This window comes from Callospermophilus lateralis, chromosome 4, assembly GCF_048772815.1.
Source record: "Callospermophilus lateralis isolate mCalLat2 chromosome 4, mCalLat2.hap1, whole genome shotgun sequence".
NCBI lineage: Eukaryota > Metazoa > Chordata > Mammalia > Rodentia > Sciuridae > Callospermophilus > Callospermophilus lateralis.
This window is the reverse complement of record NC_135308.1, coordinates 33,336,071-33,361,686: the sequence shown is the minus strand read 5'-3', so window position 1 is coordinate 33,361,686 and position 25,616 is coordinate 33,336,071. Positions and strand designations below refer to the sequence as shown.

General features: G+C 40.6%; 1 protein-coding gene across 1 annotated transcript in view; it reads right to left on the bottom strand.

Moving 5' to 3' along the window:
• Positions 1 to 4,351: 4,351 nt before the first annotated feature.
• Tenm3 (teneurin transmembrane protein 3) overlaps positions 4,352 to 25,616 on the bottom strand; it is a 339,337-nt gene continuing 318,072 nt past the window's right edge. The window contains exons 21-26 of the mRNA XM_076853679.1: positions 25,201 to 25,376; positions 23,682 to 23,917; positions 15,576 to 15,872; positions 10,552 to 12,163; positions 7,241 to 7,371; positions 4,352 to 5,181 (exon numbers count right to left, since the gene is read on the bottom strand). Of these exons, the coding sequence (XP_076709794.1) occupies positions 4,426 to 5,181; positions 7,241 to 7,371; positions 10,552 to 12,163; positions 15,576 to 15,872; positions 23,682 to 23,917; positions 25,201 to 25,376 (3,208 nt within the window). The 3' untranslated portion in view covers positions 4,352 to 4,425. The remainder of the gene's footprint in view (positions 5,182 to 7,240; positions 7,372 to 10,551; positions 12,164 to 15,575; positions 15,873 to 23,681; positions 23,918 to 25,200; positions 25,377 to 25,616) is intronic.

The following is a 25,616-nucleotide window of genomic DNA, read 5'->3' as shown; positions in this document are numbered from 1 at the left end:
GGAGAAAAGTGGGATAGATTTGGGTTCTATGGAAGTGGTAAGTTATTGCTATGTTGCCCTTCTAGGATTCCTGGGCTGAACTTGCCCTATTCTACTGGAGATCAATGCCAGTCCATCCCACCTGAAGTGGGTGGTGGCAGTTCTTGCATCTGTCCTTGTCATCCTCTGTACTATAGCAAGCAAGCTGCCATGAGCACTACTCAGGTTGTTTTTACCACAGACAGGACATAATGTGGATCAGGGCCAGCTTCCTCTTTGGGATTCTTCCATTCCAGAAGCACCCCAGACAGCTAATTTTGTTCTTCAGAAGGTGAAAGAAATAGTTGCATTTGGAAGTAGACCAGGACAAAGGGAGAAAGAAGAGACCGTGAGCTGGGAGTTCAGTGGGCATGGTTAGGGAATTCATCAAAGGCAGAATTCTCTCCTCATCTTTTAAAGTGCCCTAGAAGCCAGGAGCAGTGGTGCACATCTGTAGTCCCAGCTACTAGGGAGGCCGAGGTAGAAAGACTGCAAGTTCAAGGCCAGCCTGGGCAACTTAGTGAGGGTCTGTCTCAAAATCTTTAAAAAGGGCTGGGAGACATTGTCCAGTGGCAAAATGCTTGCCTAGCATGCATGAGTCCCTGGGTTCAATCCCTAACACAGAATGAAGCAAAACCAAACAAAAAAGTACTTGAGAACCGGTCTTGATTTGAGATGCTTCTATTCAGGTATTGTACTTATGGTCAGGTCAGGTAGTTAGACTCTTGTGCAACTATGAAGTGATGTATGAATGTAAAGAAACAAATGCAAATTTCATAGGATGTGGTTGCAGCCTGTCTCCTACCCAGACATGTATTTACTAAGACATGTTTCACCTACATTATTTTTTTTGTTTGTTTTTTGTTTTTGTTCAGACATTACGTTTAAGGAAAGTGTGGAGAGCGAGTAGTAATTTGCCTGTGTTTTTTCTAGATTCCCCATTTGAACCGGTTAAACTCTAATTTGAGCAGAAGAAACTAGACCAGTTTGCCAAGAGGAGTGACCTGATTCCCGTTGGATCCACGTGTTATCAAGTTGAGGTTGTCACTACAAAGCAAGTGGGATGAAGTCTGCCTTTTCAGACTAAAATCAAAGCCCTGGCCTGCCAGCTGGAATTGCTGAACGAAGCATGCCCTAATCAGCCGGTCTGTATGTAGATTTAGACAGCTCCAGGAGGCTGCAAGCCTATCAGGCCCAAACTGATTATTCTAATCAAGTGTTTTAATTAAGCACACTTATTGCCAGGATCACAGCAATGAGGCCTGCTTTCCAGTAGTAATGTGCGATCTTTTTTTTTTTTTTTTTTTATTCTTCTTTACAGTTTGAGTGTTTGGCTTTGTGGGGGTGTATTTGATGTTTTTCTAAAGTAGGCCATGGGAGAGTCCTTCGTGCAGTATACCTCCTGTGCAGGCATTCTGGTGAGCACACAAAAAAATTAATAATAAAAGATATTACCAACTGGGTTGCAGATGAGTTGATATACCCCAAGAACTGCATCTTTTTTTTTTTTCTTTTGCTTATTCCATTGTAAATACAAAAGCAATACTGGCTAGCCCAAGATTTGAAAAAATGTATAAACGCACACACATTGGGTTGGCTTTTATTGGAATGCCTAGATGCAATCTATAGTCATCAAGTTATGGAAAATTCAGGTCACATATAAAGTTAAGAAGGCAAATGAAAAGAACAATACAAATCAGACAAAATTTACATCTCAAAATATCATGAAAGCATTTTGACTGGCTTTGCCTAAAATACTTTGAATATCAATTTCTTTTTTTTCGTAAGCTAATTCTTTTCATTATACAGTCCCCCTCCCCCCCAACTCTTAGAAAAAGATCTTTTGTTTACATATTCCCCAAGGTCACTATTTCTTGTAAAAGCATGTCCAGATCACAAGCCTTTTTAGAAAGAAATAGGCTCATTATACCTACTAACAAGACACTAATTGGGTTGATTTGACTTCATCTAAAAGAAGCACCAGAAGATTCTCCAAATGTGTCATTTATTGGTGCCAGTGTAAAGACCAGTCCATGTCAAGAAGAGGTTAAGACTAAGATTTCACTTCTGTCATGTGGTACAAGCTTTTCATGGTCAATACATCAGAGACATTTCTGAGAATTTAGACTCAGAGCCTATTTCACCCAAAAGTACTTACAGCATGCTAAATACAGTCCTGCAGAAGTTCCATCAAACAGAACTGCAAATACCTAAGTTAACAGTTAAAAAATAAAAATGTAAAACAGAGCCATGTTTATGTGGTTTGAAATCTCATAAATTTTCTAAATTTGGGCTTCATAATACTTGCCAAAGGATTTCCAGGATAAAAAATATTAATGCTAATCTGTGCTTTCATTCTAATAAAATATCAGCATTCATTAGAAGATTAATTACTTCGGTATGCTCTACCAAATACACAAAGACAGTAATAGCACTGATACTGTAAATTCAGTAGCTATTTCGAAACTTTCCCAGCCAATCTGTTTAATAAACACGCCTACTGTGCAATTTAGAGTATGTGATACATACAAAGCAGTTAGAAAATTATTTTCAATACATCACTTGAACCTTTATATTTACGACATGTTCACTTGCTATATTTTAATCACCATTATACATAGAGGAAAACAGTGTGTACTATAGCTCAATGAACTGAGAAATATTTTCTAAAAATATTTTTGTGGCTGAATTTGGTGCTCACGAAAGAGATTTGTCAGAGCGGCTGGGCCTGCACAGAAGTGCAGACGGCACTGTGCTGGCGCCCACACGCTCCATGTGCAGGGGGCACGGCTGTCAGTTCCCTTCCTGCTGGATCTGCCACCCGGCTTCCCCGAGACAGCAGAGGCTGCCATTCAAACCAGCCCTCAAGATGGTCGGGTCATGAGGGCATCCCTATTTTGGTCCCTCTTGCGACCAGAGGGTCCACCTCCAAGACCAGCAGAGTGACCCTGACCGGCTCCCTCTGGCTCGCTCACCGCTGTTGGGTGTCTGCGATCTTTCCTACTCCTTACTACAACAGGTTATGGTCACGACGACATCAGATCCTTTCCTCCCACAAACGTTTCCGGAACATCTGATGTGGTCTCTCTCCTCCATCATGAGATGGAGCATCCAGGGGCAGTACTCTAACAGTAAAAAACTTGTGGTTAATTATGTCAACTCCCCATTGACTTTTAGGGCCACAGAGGGCCTGAGAACCCCTCCTACCCCGCCCAACCCCCCATTTCTGTTACATTCCACCAGCCTTGGTTTTCTACTGTGCCTCTTAGTTGATAACGGCTGAGGTCACTGGCATGATGAAAAAGACAAGGAAGAGAAAGGAGCAGTTCTCGGATGAGCCACCCACTTAGGATTGCACTGTCCTATCCATCTAGTGATAGAAAGTAGCACATTTTTTTTTTCAACCTAATACAAAAATATTAACACTTCTGGACATTATAGGCATAAGTTGTTATATCTCTACAATATAATAATTTATACTGTACAGCTATAACAGATAATAAAAGGTGCAATCCTTTTTAAAAAAATCACACGGTTCACATGTTTTTATCATTTTATTTTTAAGTATAAACTTTTTAAACACTTTACATAAATTAACTCCTCTGAGACTAATATTTGATGTACAGTAAATTGTAATTCATATAAAAATCCATAAACAACTTGTCTCACATAATTTACAAAAAAATCAGGGTTTCCTTTGCTTATCAGTGACAAGGATTCTATTTGCCAGTTTTTTTTCCCCCAAGGCAAACCACGATAGCACTGTAAAATCCATTATTAAATCCCCGTTGGAGCAGAAGTCACTTGTGCCAATGTCCTTTTACAAAGCAGCACAGGGAAAGAAGTTGGGTTGTCTATAAACAGTAATTTTGCCCCACATTGTAAAATGAACAGAGATATATATCACATCCTATGCAGAGAGACTACTTCTTTGTAAGCAAAGGTCGACAATTCGGTAATATTTGGAAACACTGTACGCCTTTTTTTTTCTTTTTTTTTAAATCTTACTTAAATACAGTGCCTCAAAGGAACACATGGCCCAGAGCAAAATGCTTAGGCCTTTTTTTTTTTTCCTTTATGATTTTTTTCTTTTAATACTTTCAGTCCAACTGAGTGCAGCGATATGCATATGTAAACATATTCTTTAAAGCCGATCACCTTTTAAGGTCATTCAGAAAAAGAGTCGTCTTTGTTTTTGTGTGTGTCTGTGTGTACATTTTTAATAGCAGTATCGTTCTCCTGGAAGGCTCTTCTGTGTTGGAGAGTCCAATTCGGATTGTGCTACAGAAAAATCTGAGCAAAGGGGCGTGGTGTAGGCTCAAGAGAAATGCAGCAAACCAGTTTGGTCGTCTTCGCGGAAGAGGGTGGCGCGGCCGTCCCTCCGCAGCAGCCGGGACGGCCCGGGGGTTACCTCTTGCCGATCTCGCTTTGTCGGAGGAACTGGATGTTGTTGGCGCTGTCGGCCAGCTCGGGGTACTGCTCCACCGAGAGTACATAGTACCCGTCGTAGCCCTGCACCTTGCCCGCGCTCAGCAGCTGCCGCTTCTCGCCCTCCGTCCAGAGGCGCGCGCCCTCCTCGCCGTCGCGCACGCGCTGCTGCTCGCGCGCCCAGGCCCGGGCGAGAGCGCGCTGCCGCGCCTGCTCCAGGATGCGCGCCTTCTCCTCGTCCAGCGTCATGCCGTAGCGCACGTGCAGCGCCAGCGCCCCGAACTGCATCTCCACGTCGGCGAACCTGCGAGTCCTGCCGTTGACCACGGTCGTGGACTGCGACACGGTCACATTGATGCCGTTCTCCAGCGCCTTGCGGCCGCTTGTCAGCCGCAGCGTGCCTAGGTCGCTCTCGGGCGTGGTGGTCTTGATGAAGTAGTGCGTGTCCTTGCCCTCGATGGTGAAGTGCAGGTTCTCCAGGTAGAAGGCGTTGTTGAGGACCGCCGCCACCTTGATGCAGTCCTCGTTGGCGATGTTGAGCACGTTGGTCTGCACGCGGCCCTGGCTGACCGCCAGCATGACGCCCTTGCCAATCAGCGACTTGACCGTGGCGAACCACAGCCAGGATTGCTCGCTGCCGGCCTTGCGCCTGCTCACCTGCACCTCAGCCATCTTCCCCAGGGATAGGAAAGCCTTCGCTTGTCTCGCCACTTGCTGCTGGACTCCAAAAATAGGCTGAAAAACGAAACACAACAGGGGACGGTTGAAAAGTTGTGGCACCTGGTTGCAAGGGAGCCGCAAATCCCGGCCGCCTTCCCACTCTGGACCAAAAAACGAGGGGCCGTGTGTGGAGAGCACATAGGCATTTATTAAAACCTCATCTGGTTTTTTAAGAGATGAAAGGCTTACAAACCTGGGGGGAGGAATGCATTCAAGAGCCCCTCCCCTCAAGGTGATCCAAATGGCTTCTGAAATATTAAAAGAAGGAACTCCATCATGGATTACCTTAAACTCTTTTAGTTTCTAACCTGGGCAAAATATTCCTATCTTTAGCGTTTCCTTTATAATTCCTAGATGCTTCTTGGCATACTCACCCCATGTGGGGAACCCAGTTTATCAAGCCCTCCCACTGCAGCAGCTTTCTCCAAAGAGGAGAAAGAAAGTAGGAGCACAGAAAAGGATTCCAAAGGCTGGGGTGCCTTGGGGCAGATCACTGGGCCCCATTTCATAAGCTTTGAAATACTTTTTCTCTGATTGAAGTCAACTCTGGCCCCTCTCCTGGTGACCACAGTTATCAGATGAAAATCTTCAGTGTAATTGCAGAACTGAAATGTAGAGGGATGAGTGGGCTGTGGGGCAGCTGGAGATGAGTATTACTTTAGGAAAACAGTTATTTTTCAGAGACTTAGGGACAGTGGATCATCATCATTGGCAAATGTTTCAAATTGGGGCATCTTAACCCAGCCATTTCTTATACTACCAGATGTTTGTCTGGACAGTGTTTCCCAAATGGAAACATCTGTTTCATTTGCAGCAGTCAAAGAAACATTTGTTTTCTGCACTTGGGCAGACTCAGTATCTTTGCCTGATTCCCTAAGCTGTCCTTACTGTGCACCTCTCTAGACAGGGAACTTGAACCATATTAAAAGGCTGCTTAGGAGAAAAAGTTGGCAAGTCCATTTGTACAGTCAGACTTAAGTGTTTTCAGACATGTTGGAATATCATACACAATTAGGATGTGCATGTTCAAATATATTAGGAAACTTCAGAAAGCCTTCATGGCTCTTTATCAGTGTAGATACATTTGCAATTAGAAATGTTAACACAGCTCCCAGGACCTTGATGGGTTGTGCTTTTTAAATGTAAAGGTGACAGCTGGGAAAAAAGAAGCTTTCATGTTAAGTATGAAACATGTACCAGAATATAGATAAATTGGCAGTGTATATATATACTGTGTGCGTGTGCGCCGTGATCATGATTGCCTTTTCTCTTTGTGTTCGTTGAAATTATAGGAGATTGCTGTGGGGATTAATCTTTCTAATAAACTCTGCACTCTCTTCTTCTTATCACTAATGGGCAACCCAATTTCTTGATCTCTAATTATTCTTGCTCTAAGCTAGAAAGCCTGGTGTGTTATTGTGCATTCCTTTCTGATCACTGAATGATGGGAATTTAAAGTGCCACTTTCTGACATGGCCGTGTTGACTTTGCAATTTTCCATCCTTTTCCTTGTGTTATTTCTCACAACAGTTGCAGGCCTCCTAATTTGTAATTTCCAGGAAAATTCCCTGAACACCTGGTTGTTGGTAGAGCCTTACTGAGGACATTTTATTTTTAGTTTTAATTTTTTTCTGCCATGAAACCCTGTGAATATTTTAAACAGGCTGAACTCTGTGGCATTGTTTGTGGGGTGCCAATTTGTAATATGCATCCCTTGCCCTCTTGTTTACTGTATCTTCACCTTCAGGTCCCAAGTGTCATAAATGTACTTTCATGGGGTTCTCTGTAGAAACCTAGCACTCACAATTGAGCTTCTGCCTTTTATTACCTTTTGATAATGTCTTGCTGTATTTTTATTAGCAACACTAAAAAGAGATTTAAGCCTTTTAACAGGCTCCTGGTTGGCTGAACAGAAATACAGAGGAAATGTCGATTTTCCCTCCTTAAAAGGGTAAAAAGATGAAAAAGTGTCTTTGGTACAATTTTCACAAGGGTTAGTTTGATTAAATATGGGTAAATACGACTCAAGCAGCCATTTGTCACCTTTTCATAGTTCTGCTTTTTGTTTTCTTACCGGCACATCATCCCACTGCTGACTCTTCACAAGTTCGTAAGAAGGTTCTGTTAAATCAAATTTGGGAACAGGGAATCCAGGAATAGCATTGTGCAGATGGAAGCCAAATGTCACCAGCCAGCTGTTAACATCTAGGAGAAGAATGTTCAAAATGAAAGGTGTTAGGGTTTATTTTGTACTTTCGTAAATTTAAATTCTTACCTTAAAAACACTCTAATTTCACAAATAATCTGAAAACGAGCATGTGTATGCCTTCCTCCTACCATTTCAAACCTACTGTCTATTTTTAGACTGGAAGACAATAACCTCAATAGCACACCTATGGCAAATGCTACAGAAAAGACAAATATTAGACACTCTCAGAGCGGATAAGCTGTCACAAGTGCGAAACTGCATCCTGTGCCAGTAATAATGATGAAAAGGGTAATAACAATGTGCAGCAGCATGAAAAAGACGTCGTAGAAAACAAATGAAATCTGTTTTGTAGTTAGTAAAGGCTGTTCTTAAATAGAAGTTGTGTGTTATTAGCTTTCAAAAGCTAGCCCAAGGATATGCGGACTTCTACAACCCATTTTCTATTAATAAAAACCCTCAATTGAGAGTATTAAAATGAACACTTGATTCTTAATCAAAGATGAATGCTAAAAGCTGGTAACACTGGCCAAGGGCACAGAAGTTCTGATTACCATCAGTTATGACTTCAAAGGCTCGCTGTGCACAGGTGGAGACAAACTTTTTGGGGAGAGAACCTGGAAACCTTTAAAATGGTATTTTAAAATATTGCCATGTGACTCCAAAAGCCATTAAGCTCAGAATAAGGCTTTTATTCTATTCTGGAGGTTATAATGTTACAGAACTACTCAGCAGGCTTGCAGCTTTATGAGTACAGTTGGGTGTAGATTATTTTATATATTAAGCACATTGCTGGAAAATTTGAAATTGCATTTCACCTAATATATTTTATGCTGTTCCATCTCTCTTTTGATGTTTTTCAGAAAATGCTGCTATGGCATTCCCCGCAGTCCACGTTGCTAGGAGAGGATGAATTCAGGAGCTGTGGGCTTTCCAGCCTTTCAGGCAGCCCCTGTCAACACCCCTTAAATAACCAGTGGTAAACTGCTTGTCAGAATGATGGAGGGCCACTTGCTTCCTATTTCCTTCTCCAGGGCACAAACTCTCACCTCATCGCCAGGCGGGCAGGTGCTTTGTCCATTTGCCTACAGAACCCGTGGTATTCTCTCTTCTTTAAATGGGCTGGTGGTAGTGGTAGTGGGGAAGAAATAAGTCCCCACATTGTTCACATAGGATGGAAAGTGGTACTTTTTTTTGTGGGAGTGTGTAAAACATCACAGGGGAGTCTAACATTTTGGGGAATTTTTTTTCTTCCAAATATTGGAGTCTTGAGGGCAAAGATTCTACTTTACACACTGTCTGCTTAAGTACAAATGGAAGGATCTTAAGGATTGAAAAGTACTGCCAAATAATGGGATTTGAATACACATATGTACCGAAACACCCTGGATGAGAATACTAGGAGGGGGTGGCTGAATTAGGTTGCTGAAAGAAGGGACTTCCAGCTGGTTCACATGGAAAAGAGATATGGAAAGCTTTAGGCAGTCTGGAAAAGTAAGAAGCAGATGCAAAATGAACAGGGGGCAGCGTTTTGTGAGCTGTCCTGAGAACTGAGAGAAGAGAAATCTCACTGTGCCTCAGACACTGAGCTAGAAAAGAGGCAGCCTGGGGCATCCGACATAAGCCGAAACAAAACAGAAAACTCCTAAAACAAACAAAAAAAGAAAACAGGAAAGAAACTTCCTCCAGGAAACCTAGATGTGGCAGTGAGGTTAATTATGACAACATAATTGGAATAGAAAGCAGAAGGATTCAGAATTCTTGGAGTAAAGGATGAGCAAAGGAGTCAGCTAGTGCTTGTAAAGACCTGGTCTTTCCTATATTCTGGTTGTTCTTTGGTGGCAGAAGTGGGAATTGATGGTTTAACTCTTGCAACACTGAAAGAGTAACATGCACCAAAATTGGAAAGACCTTAAATCTATAGCCTGATAATTATCAGAATGGTAGAATACTAGTGTGCCTTTTAGTAGTGTCATCATGCAAGAATTGAATTAAGGGGGCTGGGGATGTGGCTCAAGCGGTAGCATGCTGGCCTGGCATGCGTGCGGCACAGGTTCAATCCTCAGCACCACATACAAAGATGTTGTGTCCACCAATAACTAAAAAATAAATATTAAAAAATTCTCTCTCTCTCTCTCTCTTAAAAAAAAACTTAAAAAAAAAAGAATTGAATTAAATGATGATGAAGACAACGGTGTGAGAAGACAGAAGCAAGAAGAGAAACAGAATCCACTGGCTAAGCAATGAGAGGAGAAACTGCTCCATTATTGTCATGACATGATGGCAATAAAGAGGGCGGCAAAACCTCCCAGGGATGAGAGGGTGGTCACACTGGGTTGTTTCCCATAATTATCTCTAGTAGAGTCTTACATATGAATTAAAAACCCAACATTACACAGTTATAAGGCAATTACTGTGTAATGGAGAACTACTTATATTTTGTCCTGTGGATAGGTATTATTGTTCCCACTTTATAGTTTAGACAACTGCTATAGTATAGATGTTGAATGTTCCCCACTGTCCATGTATTAAAGAACTGTTCCACCAGGGTGGTGCTATTGCCAGGTGGTGGAACCTTTGAGATCTGGGGCCTTGGGTCATTGGGGGCATGCCTTTGAAGGGACCTGTGGGACCCAGGTGTCTTCCTCTTCCCACTTTGCTTCCTGGCTGATGAGGTGAGTGATTTTGTATTCCAGGTGCTGTTGCCATGACATGCTGCCTTGCCACAGGCTCAAAGCAACAGGATCAATTGAACATGGACTGGAAGCTCCAAAGCTTTGAGCCAAAATCTTTCCTCTTAATAAGTGACTGCCTTAGATATTTTGTTGGGAAACTGAATAGAAGAGCAACTGAGACTCAAAAAATTATCTTGCTTATAAAGCCACACAATTTGTAGGAGAGCCATTGAGATGGAAACCCTCATTTTGGAACTCTGAGTTTATCCTGTCTTTTGCTTTCCTGTGTCTCTTCCCCTTCATAAATAACTAGATTCCATGTCATTTCAAAACTTGTGTGCTTAAGCATTGGTAGGAAGAAACTGTGTTTCATTTTACCTTTGTAGTTTCTCTATGAATCCACAGAGACAAATGCATTTAAAAGACCAATTCCAGTTATTTTATTGTATTAATCCAGTGGTTACAAAACTTTAGCACTTTGAAAAGAAAATTAAAAAAGCTTACCGGTGATGTAGTCTTTTACATCATGGATTTTGCTTGCAGGGTTGTTATTCCTAAACATATACAGGTTAAAAGGGGCTGGGTCCTTTCCAATTCTTTTCCAGATTTCTATGTCAGGTGTTGTCCATCGTCCTGCCAAAATGTCATAATCTCTTTCTCCAAAGTGGATTAATTTGGTGAGTGGGTCATACAGGCCACCATGAAATCCAATTACTAGTTGAAAGTCAATGTTGGAGTCAAAATAGATCTCACCATATGCGGTGTACTGAATCTGTTTTAGCATAAGCCCGTTGCTACTGAAAACTGCCAATGGTGTCCCTGTGTTATCTGATGCAATATAGAATTCATCCCCACTGCTGATTTCCATGGCAAAAAGATGTCCTTGGAGATCATAATAAAGGGAGGTAATTTCTGAACTTGAATGGTTGTAGACATGAGTAATCCTAGTGGGATAAGTCAGGTCAGCATAAAAAAACTGCAGGTGCTGTCCTAGACTGGTTTTGCTAGAAACACGCCTTCCCAGGCCATCATAACGATAGATCACTGTCCAGCCACTGCCTTTACTGTACACTCGAGTTAGGAGTCCCTTGGAGCTGTATTCAAAGATTTCTGTGCCTCTTTGACGCAGGAAGCCATCTTCATCCAACCGATATTGAACGTCACCTAGTCGAGTGATTCTGTCTCGCAGGTCATAACGAAGAGGTGTCAAACGTGCACTGTTGCTTGGATTCAGTAAATGGAGGTTTCCATTCAGATCATAGTTGTAACGCCACATGATCTTTTCATTTAGGTAAACGGTTTGGAGCTGTCCATCAACGTCATATTCATAAGCATATTTGGTAGTGTTGGCGAAGGGCCCTATTTTAATCTCTCTCTTGGTTACCCGACCCATGTTATCATATTGAATTGTAATCCAGTACATGAGTGACCTGAATATCTCATACTGAATCTCCTTGATGCGGCCATGGGCATCAAAGTGCTTCGTATAAGTCATTACAGCTGTGGAAATGATCTGGTTAATATCATAATATATAACTCCAAATTTTCCGAACTGCTCAACTTTTCCAGAAATGTCATCAAACTGATAGAGATCAATGGGCAGTGGAGTTTCATTGATGACACCCTGCATGCTGGTCACTCGAAAGCTGTTGTCATAACTATAGTCAAATCTCGCATTTACCATCCCATCTTCACTGAAGCGGAAAATCTGTCTGTCAATCAGGGGGCCAATTTGCCTGTATCTAATGGTGCAAATAAAACCATCACTCTGGAGGTTTACTGTTTTTAGGACTCCTGCTGTTTCATCATAGGTAAAACTAACTCTTGTGCTATCATATAAAATTTCTGAGAGCCTAGTTTGCCTTCTATACTTGAATAAGACCCTCCGACTTGTACCCAGGAAAGCTGTTTGCAGAAGCAGCCCTTCCTCGTTGTAGTCTGTGATGATGGAGGCATTGCTTTCTGGGGGGTTGTATATGTTGCGGTAGTAGCCAATGGACCGGATGGTCTGCATGGTGTGGCGAGCCACACTGGGCATAGTGATGGCAGACAGACGGTCCCACATATCGTATTCGAAGATGTACTGCCGTTGGCTATGAAGCAGAAGAACCATGGACTGTAAAGAGAGCACACAGTGTTATCCAGTGTTTGCAAATGGGGGAAGTGAAAGCAGATTTAGTGACCACAAATACACAGAAACATTCCGCCTGAGAAAATGGTTTTCATTTTAATTGAGTTATCCTTGACCTTACATGTTGTTAACGATTCCCTGCCTAATTTGCTTGGATGCTTAATTGTGGGGGGTTCTGCAATTAGTGGCTCAAGATTCATAATGTGCTGCTTGTCATGATTGCACCATTCTTTTCCCAGGCATTCACAGCCAACCAACAGATTGTCAATGGATTTGGAGAAGTCATAATACAGGCATGAACAAAGCTGCTTTAAAGACAATATTTCAAGGAGAAAATAGCATGGGGGAAAATGCAATCCTATCCATAATTAGCAATTATTTACTAGGATGGCTTTCCCCCTTGTTTGATTGAAGAGCCACTCAAATCATGTCCTAATTTCCAGTGTATCTGGGGGAGGAACAAAACATTCAAAATATTATGCCATGAAGAGGAGGCATAAAATTAGCCCAAAATGGATAACATGTACATAAAGCATCAATGTTGACAAACACTGTTAATCACATGATGAGTGAGAACTGTAAATATCCTCACTAGAGATATGGGTTTAGATATGGCAATTTATTTAGGAAATTATTACAATGTTTCTGTATTGACACTAAAATCTACATTTTGATATTTCCTGCTGTGGGTACCAAATCTGATTTGCACCCAAGTGCTATATAATAATGGTTTCTGGACTACATATACTTTGGTGCTAAATTATGAAGTGAATAACTATATGAATAAAAATATATTTTGCAAGTAATTGTTGAAAGATGAATGGCATTCATTTATTGGGCCAACAGGAGAAAACATCAGTCCTAAGGCTGGTTATCTGAAGCACAATCATAATATAGGGCTTGGGTGGTTCTTCCCTCTGGTAAAGCTTCCTCCAACCCCCCATTAGACCCAATGGAATGATGGCAGGACAGGGAGGAGGGTTAGGCTGGGATACTCCCTTGGACTTATTTCTTTGCTTCTGATATGGAAATGCACAATCCTTTGTCCAAGTCTCGTGTTTTATTTTCCACCATCTTTAAAAACAGTTTTCATGATATAGCCACAGGTGGCTATATCCTAGGGGCAGTTTTTGTATGTGGGTGCTATGGTTTGGATCTTAAATGTCCCCTAGAGGCCATGTGTTGTAGGCTTGGTTGCCAGCCTCTGGTGCTATTGGCATGTGGTGAAACTTTTAAGAGGTAGAGCCTAGTGGAAGGATGTTAGGTCACTGAGGGTGTCCCCTTGGAGGGGACACTGGGACCATGACTCCTTCTTACTTTCTTTTGGCTTCCTGATGGCCATGAATGAGATGAGCAGCTTTATATTCCCTGCCATGATGTTTTGCTTTCCACAGGCCTCCAGAAAAATGGAGCCCAGAGACCATGAACTGAAACTTCTGAAAGTGTTGAGTCAAAATAAATCCTTCCTCCTTTGAACCTGGTATTTTGTCACAGCAACATAAAGCTGACTAACACATGGGTTGTATAGTAAATGTCACAAGAGTTTTCCCTGAAAAGTTTGCACTCTCCCAAGGAAGGCTTGGACAACTGCAATTCACAGAAATTTGTACCCACTTTTGCAGTCACTTAACATATTCGATGGTAGTTAGTAAAATATTCCTTGTTTTGTGATAGGTAATTTTGAATTTGGGTGCCTATCCTTGCAAGAAATGGAAATAGTTTGGGATGGTTTTAGGAATTTGGGAGAGGTAATGAGAAAGGACTCATTGGTTTTTCTGATCTCCAGGAATGCAAGCAGGTGATCTTGGTTACTGTCTTTGCCATTTTGTGACCAAGGCTCTTATCAATGATCTCCTCCTTGGTTCATTTACACATTTTCAGCCACATCACCACTGTCAATTTTGGGGAGAAGTCTAAGTATTCATATTTCTATTACCCTTCTTTAAATTGGGAAAACTTTTCTAGTCTATTCCTTTCCCACTTAGAGAAGCTGCCTTGGGACTTGTTAGGTTGGAGGGTAAAATACCTGTCAGGTGTCAGGATTTATTCCCAGACAAGTAAATGTGTAGACTCAATGGTCTCTTGGCAAACAATTAACCAACAGTGGAGTGGAATGGTTACTATCTTTAGAGCTTGTCATGCAACAGGCATGATCTATGGTTTCAAGGGTGAGTCTCTTCTAAGCAGAGAAGACAACTGGGTTTGCAAGAGCAGACTGGCCAGGACGGTCCTGGCTAAAAGCATTCCAGAGTTGGGAGGCTGCCTTAAATACTGCACTGTGCTTTAAAACTGAACCTGGTTGTCAGGAAGGTTCCAGTCTGTGTATAGGCCACTTGGAATAAGATGAGACGGTCCATGTGGAGGGGGTTTGGTATAGACTGAGGGGTTCTGTGGAGCACCTCTGGTGAAGAACAGGATTGTGGGAGGTGAGCACAGCAATGATGTGCCTGTGGTATTTTATATGACAGATGTTACTCTGTGTAACTTCTGATACATGTAAGGATGAAGACAGCAACTGTTGAGGGTCGAGTTTGTAACAGGCTGCTGTGTAACTGGCTCTGAGACTTGAGATGTAAAAGAACTCAAAATTGCATCGTTTTTAAGTGCTAATGTCTATTTCAAAGTCAAATGAAACATCTCATGAATATGCTCTTAGGTGGATTACATTTCTTAAGAACAGAATTATGGGAGACCATCCTTTCCCTTTTCTTCCCTTTTCATTTCCTTTTGACCCTAGTCAATACCCCAAGCCATGCATTGTACAGCTCAGCATTTTGCACATGTGCAACTCTTTCTCTATTTCTGGTATTGTGCATAGTTCTTAGGAATTGGAGAAAGCCTAAGTGGCAATGCTTATCTATTATATATAGGAGAAAAGAGAGATGCCACAGAGTATCTGAAAGTGTGGCTTTCTAAGAAAATAACCTCTTTTGGTTAATAATGCATAAATAGGGCCTACATGCATTTTAGGGTTATGTTGAAGCTCTGCCAGGAACAATGAAAAACTGACAGCTTTAACTGTGCTAATGTAAGGCTCTTTCTTAAATGAAAGAGCCAGCATGGAATTATTTACAAATGACTTACAAGCTCAAGGTCTAATTTGTGAATGTTGTCGATGTACAAGCTTGGCAGGTGGATAGTGTTAGTGCTTGTTTGTTTACAACATAAATCACTTAAAAGGGTCTCGGATAGTGAAACTTAACTAAGGAGAAACTACTTTGCTAATGTAGAAATTCATCACTGCTGTAACACTACAACTGCCATATTGATACTTAGAATAATAAATGGAACTCCTTCCCATGTTGCCGTCCCCCACCCCACCTTGTAGTGCTCAGGGTGATTGCTGGAAAACGCTAATCATCCCGTCCCTATTTGAAACCACACTGTGCAGACGCACCTTTTCTAAGTATGTGTAACTCCATGTTTTACCATCAGCAAAGACCCGAGATACAATCCTCCCCTGTCCGTCATAATCTACTTTTTCACTAGTGGTTCCTCGCTGGATGCTGGCGATCTGACCAGTGGATGAATAGGTGACGTTGACAGCCATCAGCTTGCTGCTTGGCAGCCAGAGAGTTGGGTGCCCTGATGTGTCATAGGCGATCCTCAGCAGAAATTTACGATGGTCGTCATAGATTTTTTCGGTCTTTGTTGTCCGATCAAAGTCAACTGAAAGGAGGTTTCTGCCATTAACCTGTTAGCACACAAACAAGATGATAAAATAAAACATAGTATTCCAATACTAGTCACTTATTACTCTTCAGAGTCCTGGGTATTGTTTAAACACCATTTCTGATGATTGATTCACTTTGTCAGTAAATTAATTTAGCAACTTCTTGGGTACAAATGCCAGGCAGTAGATTAACTGCTCTTTTAAAAGGTTTTATTAAGCAGAAAGACAGCCTGGCATTTGTTCAAAACCATTTCAATTAAATTTTGTAAACTAAAGCAACCGATAAGAAAAATTCCAAAATGTATTCACTTTTAAGTTTTTTCAGAAGATCTGAAGGTGATAAACATGACACCTATGTAAATTACTCAAAGCTCCTCCCCTCAAAGACACTGGAAAATAATTGCGTTAGTAAATTAATCATGGTTACATTAAATAAAACACAGTGGTTAATGTGACTCTAACCCTTTGAACAGCAGTTAAGTAGAAGTTGGAACCCACATTACTATAAATTATTAATGGGTTTAAATAGCAGGAGGTTACAAACATGATCATTGCTTTTGGCCCAGTGCTGAAAAGTCACGATTTTTTGAGAATGCTTTTTTCTTTTGATAACATCTGGTTAACTGGCAGGGACTTCAGAGTCCTTCACTACCACATATCCACAGCCTGAATATTGCACTTAATACACAAATCCAGTGCCATGTTGCTGCGATTGGGTCTCTGTGTGGCTATGTGCCATGTCTAGACTTTAACTAAATCTGACTGTTACAGTCTATGATCCAAGACATACACAAACCAGCATTCATTATTGCAATGTAAATGTGGTCCTGATTGAATTCTGATTTACACGTAGCCAACAGTGTTGGCAGACTGTGAACCCTTATGGGCAGAGACCGTACTATATCCTTTGGTCTTCCACACCTTTATTACTGTTTGGATTGTTAAAAATCAAATGGAAGGGCTGGGGATGTGGCTCAAGTGGTGGCGCGCTCGCCTGGCATGTGTGGGGTGCTGAGTTGGATCCTCAGCACCACAGAGAAGTGAAGTAGAGATGTTGTGTCCATGGAAAGCTGGAAAGTAAATATTAAAAAAATTTTTTTCTCTCTCTGTCTTTAAAAAAAATCAAATGGGAAAGGCTTAATTTTACATCACTATCTTCTAATGAGGACCTTCAAAATTGATAGCTCCAGCTGATCTGTTTCATATATATATGTGTGTGTGTGGCTTGTCCCCCTCAAAACTTGGGTTGAAATTCGGTTGCCAATGTAGTGGTATTGGGAGATGGGCATTTAAGAGTGGTTAATGTTATTCTCAAGATTCTGAATTGGTTCTCACAGGAATGGACTAATTCTTTTGAGAACAGGTTGTTTTGAACCATGTTAACTCCTTTGTCCCCTTCCAAATGTGCCCATTTGCTCTTCCTCTTTCCGCCATGAAGCTCTCACCAAAATCTGAGCAGATCCTGGAGCTATGCTCTTGGACTTTCAGAACCATGAGCCAAAATAAAGTTCTTTCCTTTATAAATTACCCAGTCTTAGGTACTCTCTCTCTTTTTTTTTTTTTTAAGAGGGGGGGGGAGAGAGAAGAGAGAGAGAGAGAGAGAGAGAGAGAGAGAGAGAGAGAGAGAGAAGAGAGAGAGAGAGAATTTTAATATTTATTTTTTAGTTCTTGGCGTACACAACATCTTTGTTGGTATGTGGTGCTGAGGATCGAACCCGGGCCGCACGCACGCCAGGCGAGCGCGCTACCGCTTGAGCCACATCCCCAGCCCAGGTACTCTCTTATAGCAACAGAAAATAGACTAAAACATTATATAAAACTGTTATACACACACACACACACACACACACACACAACACACTGCTCACATCAGTAGCTCACATCAGTAGTTTTATGTAAATACATGCATATATGTGTAAAACCTGTATAAATCTACATTTTGCATTCTATAATTGACATTAAACATGCAAATTACTCAGGCTTAAACTTGTCTAAGCAGCTGTTTAAGGGGAGTACTGTTAAGTCCATGCAAAGGTAACAGTCTAAGCTACAAAGAAATGAGGCTGATGGAGGGGCAACCTTCAAAGAGATGCTTTATAAAAAATGAGAAAGAGTAGAGGCCTGGATGGAAATTAGAAGGATCTTAATTTTTTCATTTCAGTTTATATGAAAACAAACAAACCCCACAACACTATATCATAGCAGAAATTGGTGTGTATTGGGATATTATAGTGTGTGTGTTCATGTATCTTGTGGGGAGGAACCCAGGAGTCAAAACGCCTGATCTCCAAACCTGATGGGGACTAGGGTTAGCTGCCTTCTGGGCTTTTAACCCCTCTTAATCTATTTTGTCCATATGTAAATAAAGAGGTTGGACTAGATCCCTAAGCTCTCTCTTGCAGTGAAGCTGAAGGCAGCAGGCTGAAGGCTTTCTGAGAAAAAATTCATTTGAATTTTGTGACGCTTTACCAGTTTCAGTTTGCAGAATAGTGTACTTTCAATACAAGCTACTAGCTAATGTTCCAAATACCTTTTCTAAAGTCTGTAGAAAAATTCGATGTCAAATTAACTTGATAACTAGCAGAATCAAGTGTTTCATCTTATAACTGTCCTACATTTTTGATGCCTAAAGAAGAGGTTTTGCACAATTTAAATGGTTTTACTAGGGCTCTGGGGTTCCTCAGACTCTGTTTTAAGACACTCCCGCCCCAATGTTCAGGTTTGCCTTCTTCTTTTCTTCTTAGGTTGTTCCAAACTATAAGTAACCATGAAAGACTGTAATTTCCATGGACAATTCTGCCCACATTATTGTCCCATCTGTTTGTATTTTACTTTGCATTCATCTTAATTTGTATTTCAATCCTTCACTGCTTTCTTTAACCCTCCTTTATCTCTGTAATATCTCCTCTGGTTAGATTATAAGAGATCAGGTATGCAGATTTGATGTGATGGTTGCTATGGGGAGAAGAGCAAAAAGACAGGTCTGGAACCCAACTTTGCACTATCTCTACCTGTGACTGGTTTCTGATTTGATTCTTTGGTTTGTAAGTTTGGCTACATGACAGCTCCAGATGAAAATCAAACGATAAGCATCAGAGAGTTGCCACTGAGTCTCCATACCAAATGTCACCATGAGGAAGCATCTGGAAACATTGTGAGACCAAACAGGGGGACAGATGTTTTAATTTTTCTTTTTATCCAGACAAATATTGTATGCAATGCCTTTCTTGTATTCTCAAACTGAAGTAATTGAGTTGTGCTGGGAATGTTTTTTCCAATACAAGCCAAGGTCTTAACCATTCTTAGTTTCCAGACACAAGCTTGCTATTATTCAATATATAAAGTTCCAAAAGATACTACCAGATTTACTGTTTTATCTCTCCCTCAAAAGATGTCCAGATTTTCTTCTTTGGATATTATAAACAAAGTGCAGCAGTTAGGGGACACAACTATTCTAGGACATGGTCCTGCTTTACTCTAGATTTTAGAAATTATGGTAACATGTCAATCTTTTTGTAGTTTTACTTTACAGTCATAAAGCCCAACATAAGTCTATGCTCCAGTAGACTTTTAATAAGTATTTTAAATTATTATAAAAATATCAAGTTAAGTTGAATAGTTAATCTAAAAATGGGAAACCTTTTATCAGATCATTATGATATGTGCAGCCAAAATTGAACCCAAATTTTGTGTATGAATAAGAGATCACCATGAATTCATTGGTGTTGTATTGTATTTTTCTCTTAAGCATGAAAAATCTCCACTTTCAAAGACCTTGTCCAGCATGATTGCACTTAATTGCACACCCCTCTGATATTGGGAGGGAAGCAGTATAATTTTCCCTCTGGAATGTTTGAAAAACTATCATAATGATATTAAATAATTTTTCCAAAGAGGTGCCATTGCAACCAGGTTACACTCACTTATCCAAAATATTGTGAATGCTATAGAGGGAGGGCTGGCTTGTGACACAGCACAAATGATGACAATATCAAGCCTCTCCTTGTCCCAGTTGGAGCATCAACTTGCTACAGATTGTTCTGTGTCTCTGCATCTATGATAGTGCTAACGGCATGTGCCTCCAACTGGAGGCCAGGCCACTCAGTTAAAATATCAAATGTGACAAGCAGAGTAAGATTTAAACACATTCCATATTTATGTATGACTTCAAACATACTTTTGGCTTTCAAATTCTGAGAATTTCCTTTTAAACATAAATCACTATAATTTTTCCTTTAAGTATCTGAATTCTGGGCATGTTTAGGAGATGAATTTTACTATTAAAATGAATTTTACTACTATGTTTTGTAATTGGTTGATGGCTGTTTCTAAAATTCAGCCATGATAAAAATTAGGAATGTTGGCTGGCTACAGTGGTATACTCCTATTACCCCAGCAACTCAGCAGCTGAGGCAGGCGGATTGCCAAGTTTAAAGCCAGCCTCAGCTACTTAGCAAGGTCCTAAGCAACTTAGTGAGACCCTGACTCTAAAAAAAAGGCTAGGGATGTGGCTCAGTGGTTAAGTGCTCCTGGGTTTGACCCCTCACTCCCCCATAAAATAAATATTTGCCAGCTATTATAAGACAAAGATAAGAACTACCATGCATGTATTTATATTTAATTTTAGCTAACGATAAGTAAGCTATGACATTGTCTTTATTTGGCTGTTTTCCTGCATCTCTGTCATAATTTCATGTGGCTATTATTTCCTAGTGTACTTATCCCCCTTTCCCTAACACAGTTTCACAGAAAATGCTTTTCATGTTGCTATTTTATTACATAATTTTCCATTTTTAATTCTTGCCTTTTAAAGAAACTTCATCTATTTTATACATGCACACTTTTATAGTTATCTATCTATTAAATCTAATGTTAAGTTTGTTTACAGTGACAAACATCTGTAAGTGTGTACTATAGTCCCTCTCTTAGGAAGATCTAGATGCAGTGAAACAAAGATAACCCATACTGTGAGGCTGGCTCTCCTCATTCTTCATTCACTGATTAAATATTTGAGTGTCCATCAAGTGTCAGGCACATAGCTAAATCTAGGTCAAAACCCTAAAAATGTAAAGAATGTTCTGCTAGTAATAATGAGAGGTAGGAGGAGGTCTCAGGAAAGGATGGGTGAAAATGGCTCTAGGGCTGATTCATGTTGTGTGTGGCCACAGGTCCCCCCACCTTCTCTTCTCTTTCCTACTTTGGCAGGCTCCAGCTCTAGTCCCTAAGCTGGCTTTTCAGATCACCACTATCCCCCTGGATTTCCTCCCTTGGAATCCACAGGTTAGCAGTCAGAGCTGGCACATCCAATCTTATCTTGAAAGTAAGAAGCCCTCTTTTGTGATCCTGGCATTGTCTCTAGGAGAGCAATCACACGTACCAGCTGGAAATCTCCTTTCAGTGTGACTGAGCAGGCCACTTTAAAGAGTATATTTTCTCAAATGTCTTGTGGAAGCATTATGCTTCTGCTATTTAGGGAAAAAAAAAAAAAAAAGAACACCTATGCCAGTGTGCCTTACTCCCTTCCTTCCTGAAGAGAGGTGTTTTCTTCATTTAGAATCAGAGACTTCAGACTGGGCTTCCTCTCTCTTCCTCTACTCTCTCAAAATTCTTTTATGCCACTTTCAAACTGGGAGGGGATACACTGAGATATAACCTGTCTCAAAAACCAGCAGGCAATATGTCACGTGATCAGCTTGTGCACCAAGCATTTCCCACTCTTCCCTGTTTCCACTGATGTTTTCTTTCCTAGCAAGCTCAACAACTCTTCTCTAGTTGACTCTCTGGTGGGTAGGAAGGACTCATGTCTGCACATGTGGTTGAGTCTCGGGTTGGGGTTAAGGACTGTATAAATGTGCCTCTTTATTTTCAAGGTACTTTCACATTGTCTCATTTGATTCTTGTACCAATTGGGTGAAATAGAGGCAGCACAGGGGGAACTTTATTTACCTATATATAGCTACAGACATAATTTATAGATTATAATATTGTGATGTTATCTAGATACTATTAAAATAATCTCTCATAACCTAGATAAAATGATATACAAAAGGAAACTAAGGTTTAGAGATGTTTTGATTTCCCCCAGGTTTTCTACTGGTAAAAAGTGGAGCCTAGATCGAGAATCTGTATTTTTGAATTCTCGTTAGGTGCTCTGTCTCCTTTTGTATGTAGGGTAAAGAGAGCACAGATATGAGCTGTACCTCTGTGTCTTTTGATGAAGTCCTGTATCCTATGTACATCCTGCCTCTGTGATTATCTCTGCTTCAAGGACAACTGAGTAAGATAAAGCCTGTGAACCAGTTTTCAGTCTGCAATGGCCAAGGCAGCAGAGGCCCAGGGAAGAAGCAGTAGTGGCAGCAGCTGATAAGGATGCAGGCAGCTACTGCTTCCCGGGTGCAGTAGAGGAAAAGGCAGGAGCCAGAGTTCACTTTGTCAAGAGACCACAAGTGTGATCAGAAGGAAGTGTGGAGCTCACTTTCCTGCCCATCACTTTACATTCTAACCTAATCTTGTGTTTTACTGAGTTTCCTTCTCAATCCTCTCACTGAACTAGGCTCCCCGCCAGCCTCTTCCCTAGCCTCCACCTGTCAAAACCCATGCCCTCCTGGCTCCTGCAGCCTGGGACATGAGTAGGTGGGAACACACAATGATGGTTCCAGAGACCATATATGTGGAGTCCCAAACACCTGGCTCACCATTGAAGTGGAGTCAGAATATGACCCAGATATAGCTACAGTCTATTTTCAACTCACTGATTCTTTTCTATTTCTTGGAAATAGCTAGAAGCAATATTTAGCCTCTGCTTTTTTTTTTTTAATCCTGAAAGGTTGCCAAGGTAAATAATGTTTGTGTGTTGAGATAATAATTTAGCCACTTTTGTGTGGAAAAAAGGACATTAATGATACATTTCATGTTTTGTTCTTATTCCTTGAGTTTTAGTAATTTTTTTAAATGGCAAGGGAAATAATATTAGGAAGAATTATCTACATTATCTGATACACTAAAATTTGTTTGCTAATATAAAGAATGAATCAGGTTCAGTTTATTGTGGCTGAAGGTGATTTCTCGCAACTTGTGTTTCAGTATTTAATCTATGTTATCTTTACCAAATAGCTATCATAAATCATAGCTTACCTTCTAGATATATTTGGCCCATAATGTAAGAGTGATTAAAAAAAAACCTAACAAGAAAGTGCAGGGAATATTTTGCAAAGCTGAATTATACAAGCATGATGAGAAATATCACATTTATCATAAAAGTCATACAAGTTGGGGTTTCTATTGACAGCAAAAAGACAGCTAGGTTTTGAGGTTGGCAGTGTTATTATGTGTCCAAGCTGTAGTTTAAAAATATTGAGAATTTATCCTTCAATGGCCCACCTGTCTCAAACACATATTCATGACTGGGAAAACTTCCAGTGTTTAAGCCAGTCATTGCTTATGCCCATCTCCACACTTAAGTCATCATTCCTGACTGGTGAAGGAAAAGCCTAAGATAGACTATTAAGATTGGTAAAACAAGAATTGATTGACATTTGGGCTATTCAGGACTGTGCTATATGCAATTTCCCGATTTCCCAAGGAAAAATTTATTTTTCAATCATTTAAATCTTTCTTGAAGTAGCTTTACTATGAGCAATCTTAATGATGTGGTGGCTGGCTAAAATTATGTTCTGAGGCATCCTGTCACGCCCCACCTTGAGTGTGGCACTCACTCACTCACTGTTGGAGGACCAGGGTGACAGGAGGACTGTCCTGCCCTCGTGGTCAGGCCGTCTACATAGCACAGAGATCTGAATAGCCTCCTCCAACTCTCTAATAATAACTTACCCTAAGCTTTCGACCAAAAACATTAACTTTTCCTTGGGCTTGCTCTTTTCGGAATCTCCATTCCACCAAATTCTGGCCATTCTCACCAGGAAGAGTCATGTTTCTTTTGGCCACTGTTGGGTTAGCAGTGCCAGCCAGTACGTGTGGCTCTGTCTGGTAGTGTGAATCTAGACCGCTGGCATAGATGATCCTGAGGGAGCCGTCATAGCCAATCTGGTAGCTGTTTCTTAACTGATCTAAAAAACAAGAAGTAGAAAACAATTTGAAATGGATTGAATACCTGTTGATGTGCATTCAGAAGTGATATAACTTTCTAAAATTTTGACTTATTAAAACAATGAAAAGGAATACTTAATGATGTCCGTTTAGAGAGTAACAAAATAGCTTTGGTTTCTAGTGTCTCATGCTGTCAAAGGTGCAGATAAATATTAAAGGTAAACTAGGGGAATTTAAGGTCGTAGTCTACTTTAGCAGATTTCTCTTCTAATTTGTCTGATGGAATGAGGGCTCACACTGAATAGGCAGCCAATAGTTTGTAAAGAGCCAAGTATGTGGTCTTTCAGGGGGCTGGTGTGACCACCTCCAAGGTCTTAGAGGAGTTTTCTCCCCTATACCCATCCCTTTATCTTTTGTCACAGACCCTCTCAAAGAGTTAGTATCTATACGCTGCATCCCCCAAAGATAAAGTGATATTCTCTTGGAAACTGACTTCTAAGAAAGGATTCAGCAATGTTTTAAATAAAAAATCCTCTCATAATGTAGGCCACTGCCTCAATTTAAAAATTTGAAATAGTATAGGACCATTTGGGAAGGAAATGGATTCAAGCAATGCTACATTTAGATGATTGTAGAGTTTACCGAAGAAAAAGGTAAAAAAAAAAAAAAAAAGGTCAAGTTTAACCAGATTTAGCAATTGTTCTGAGTCATGATTTCACAACTGCAAATGTCACAGTCAACAGCCTTTTCCCAAGATGAGTTTATAAAGGACTATGACAGGAAGTTCCATCACAGGGAGGGTGGATACACTGTATATGCCTATACCATTGGGTGAAAAAAAGAGGAAATCTGGACATTACATAAATGGGTACTTGGGATTTGGGACAAAATTTCCATCATATGTAGATTCAAATACCACATCACAGTGCAGTCATAAAGCATTGCTCCTCAGATGCGGTACCGAAATGGCAGAGGTAGAATGTGCTTCAGAAAACTGTTGACTCTAAAAATCATCTGATGCCGCATGTAAACAGTTGGGATTAAATTATTTTACTAAATAGGAATGGAAAAGAACATTATTTTTAGGTTAACATATTATTGTGTATATTATGTAGTCTTAATATGTACATATAAATGCACAAATATTACATGCAGGTGCTAGATTACTCCATCATTATCTCCAGAGGTTTATATTTTCACCTCCTCTTTTCTGATTCATCTTAGAAAATGAGGGCTGTCACATCCTGTTTGGGTGCTAGTGGTATTTAAAAATTGTCAATTAAAATTATGCTTTCATGTTTACCTTGGACCATGGTGTAGAAGGAATCAATTGAGGACAAATTTGAAGTGATGCTGACATCTTCTTCTCGGCTGGATGATTCGATATCCACTGTGATAGCCTTGTCCATGTCTCCATGAAGGTTTGTGACCACTCCAGTTGGAAATGTGACATTTGTCAGACGACCTTCACTGTCATAGCTAAATAAAAGAGGTATTGACTTGGAGTTAAACAGGAAACTGCAGGCTCTTCTTACTTAGAAGGTGCAGCAGTATGAGCTGCACAAATTTGGAGGAATATTTGTCTTTGTGCATGAGCTATGCAGAGTAAGGACTTCAAACATGCTTTGAAGTAATCAAAAGCCTGTTTAACATGGGGAAACCTCACCGGTGAGAGCAAGAGTAAACAGAATAGCTCTCCATCTCAGCATATTATTCTTT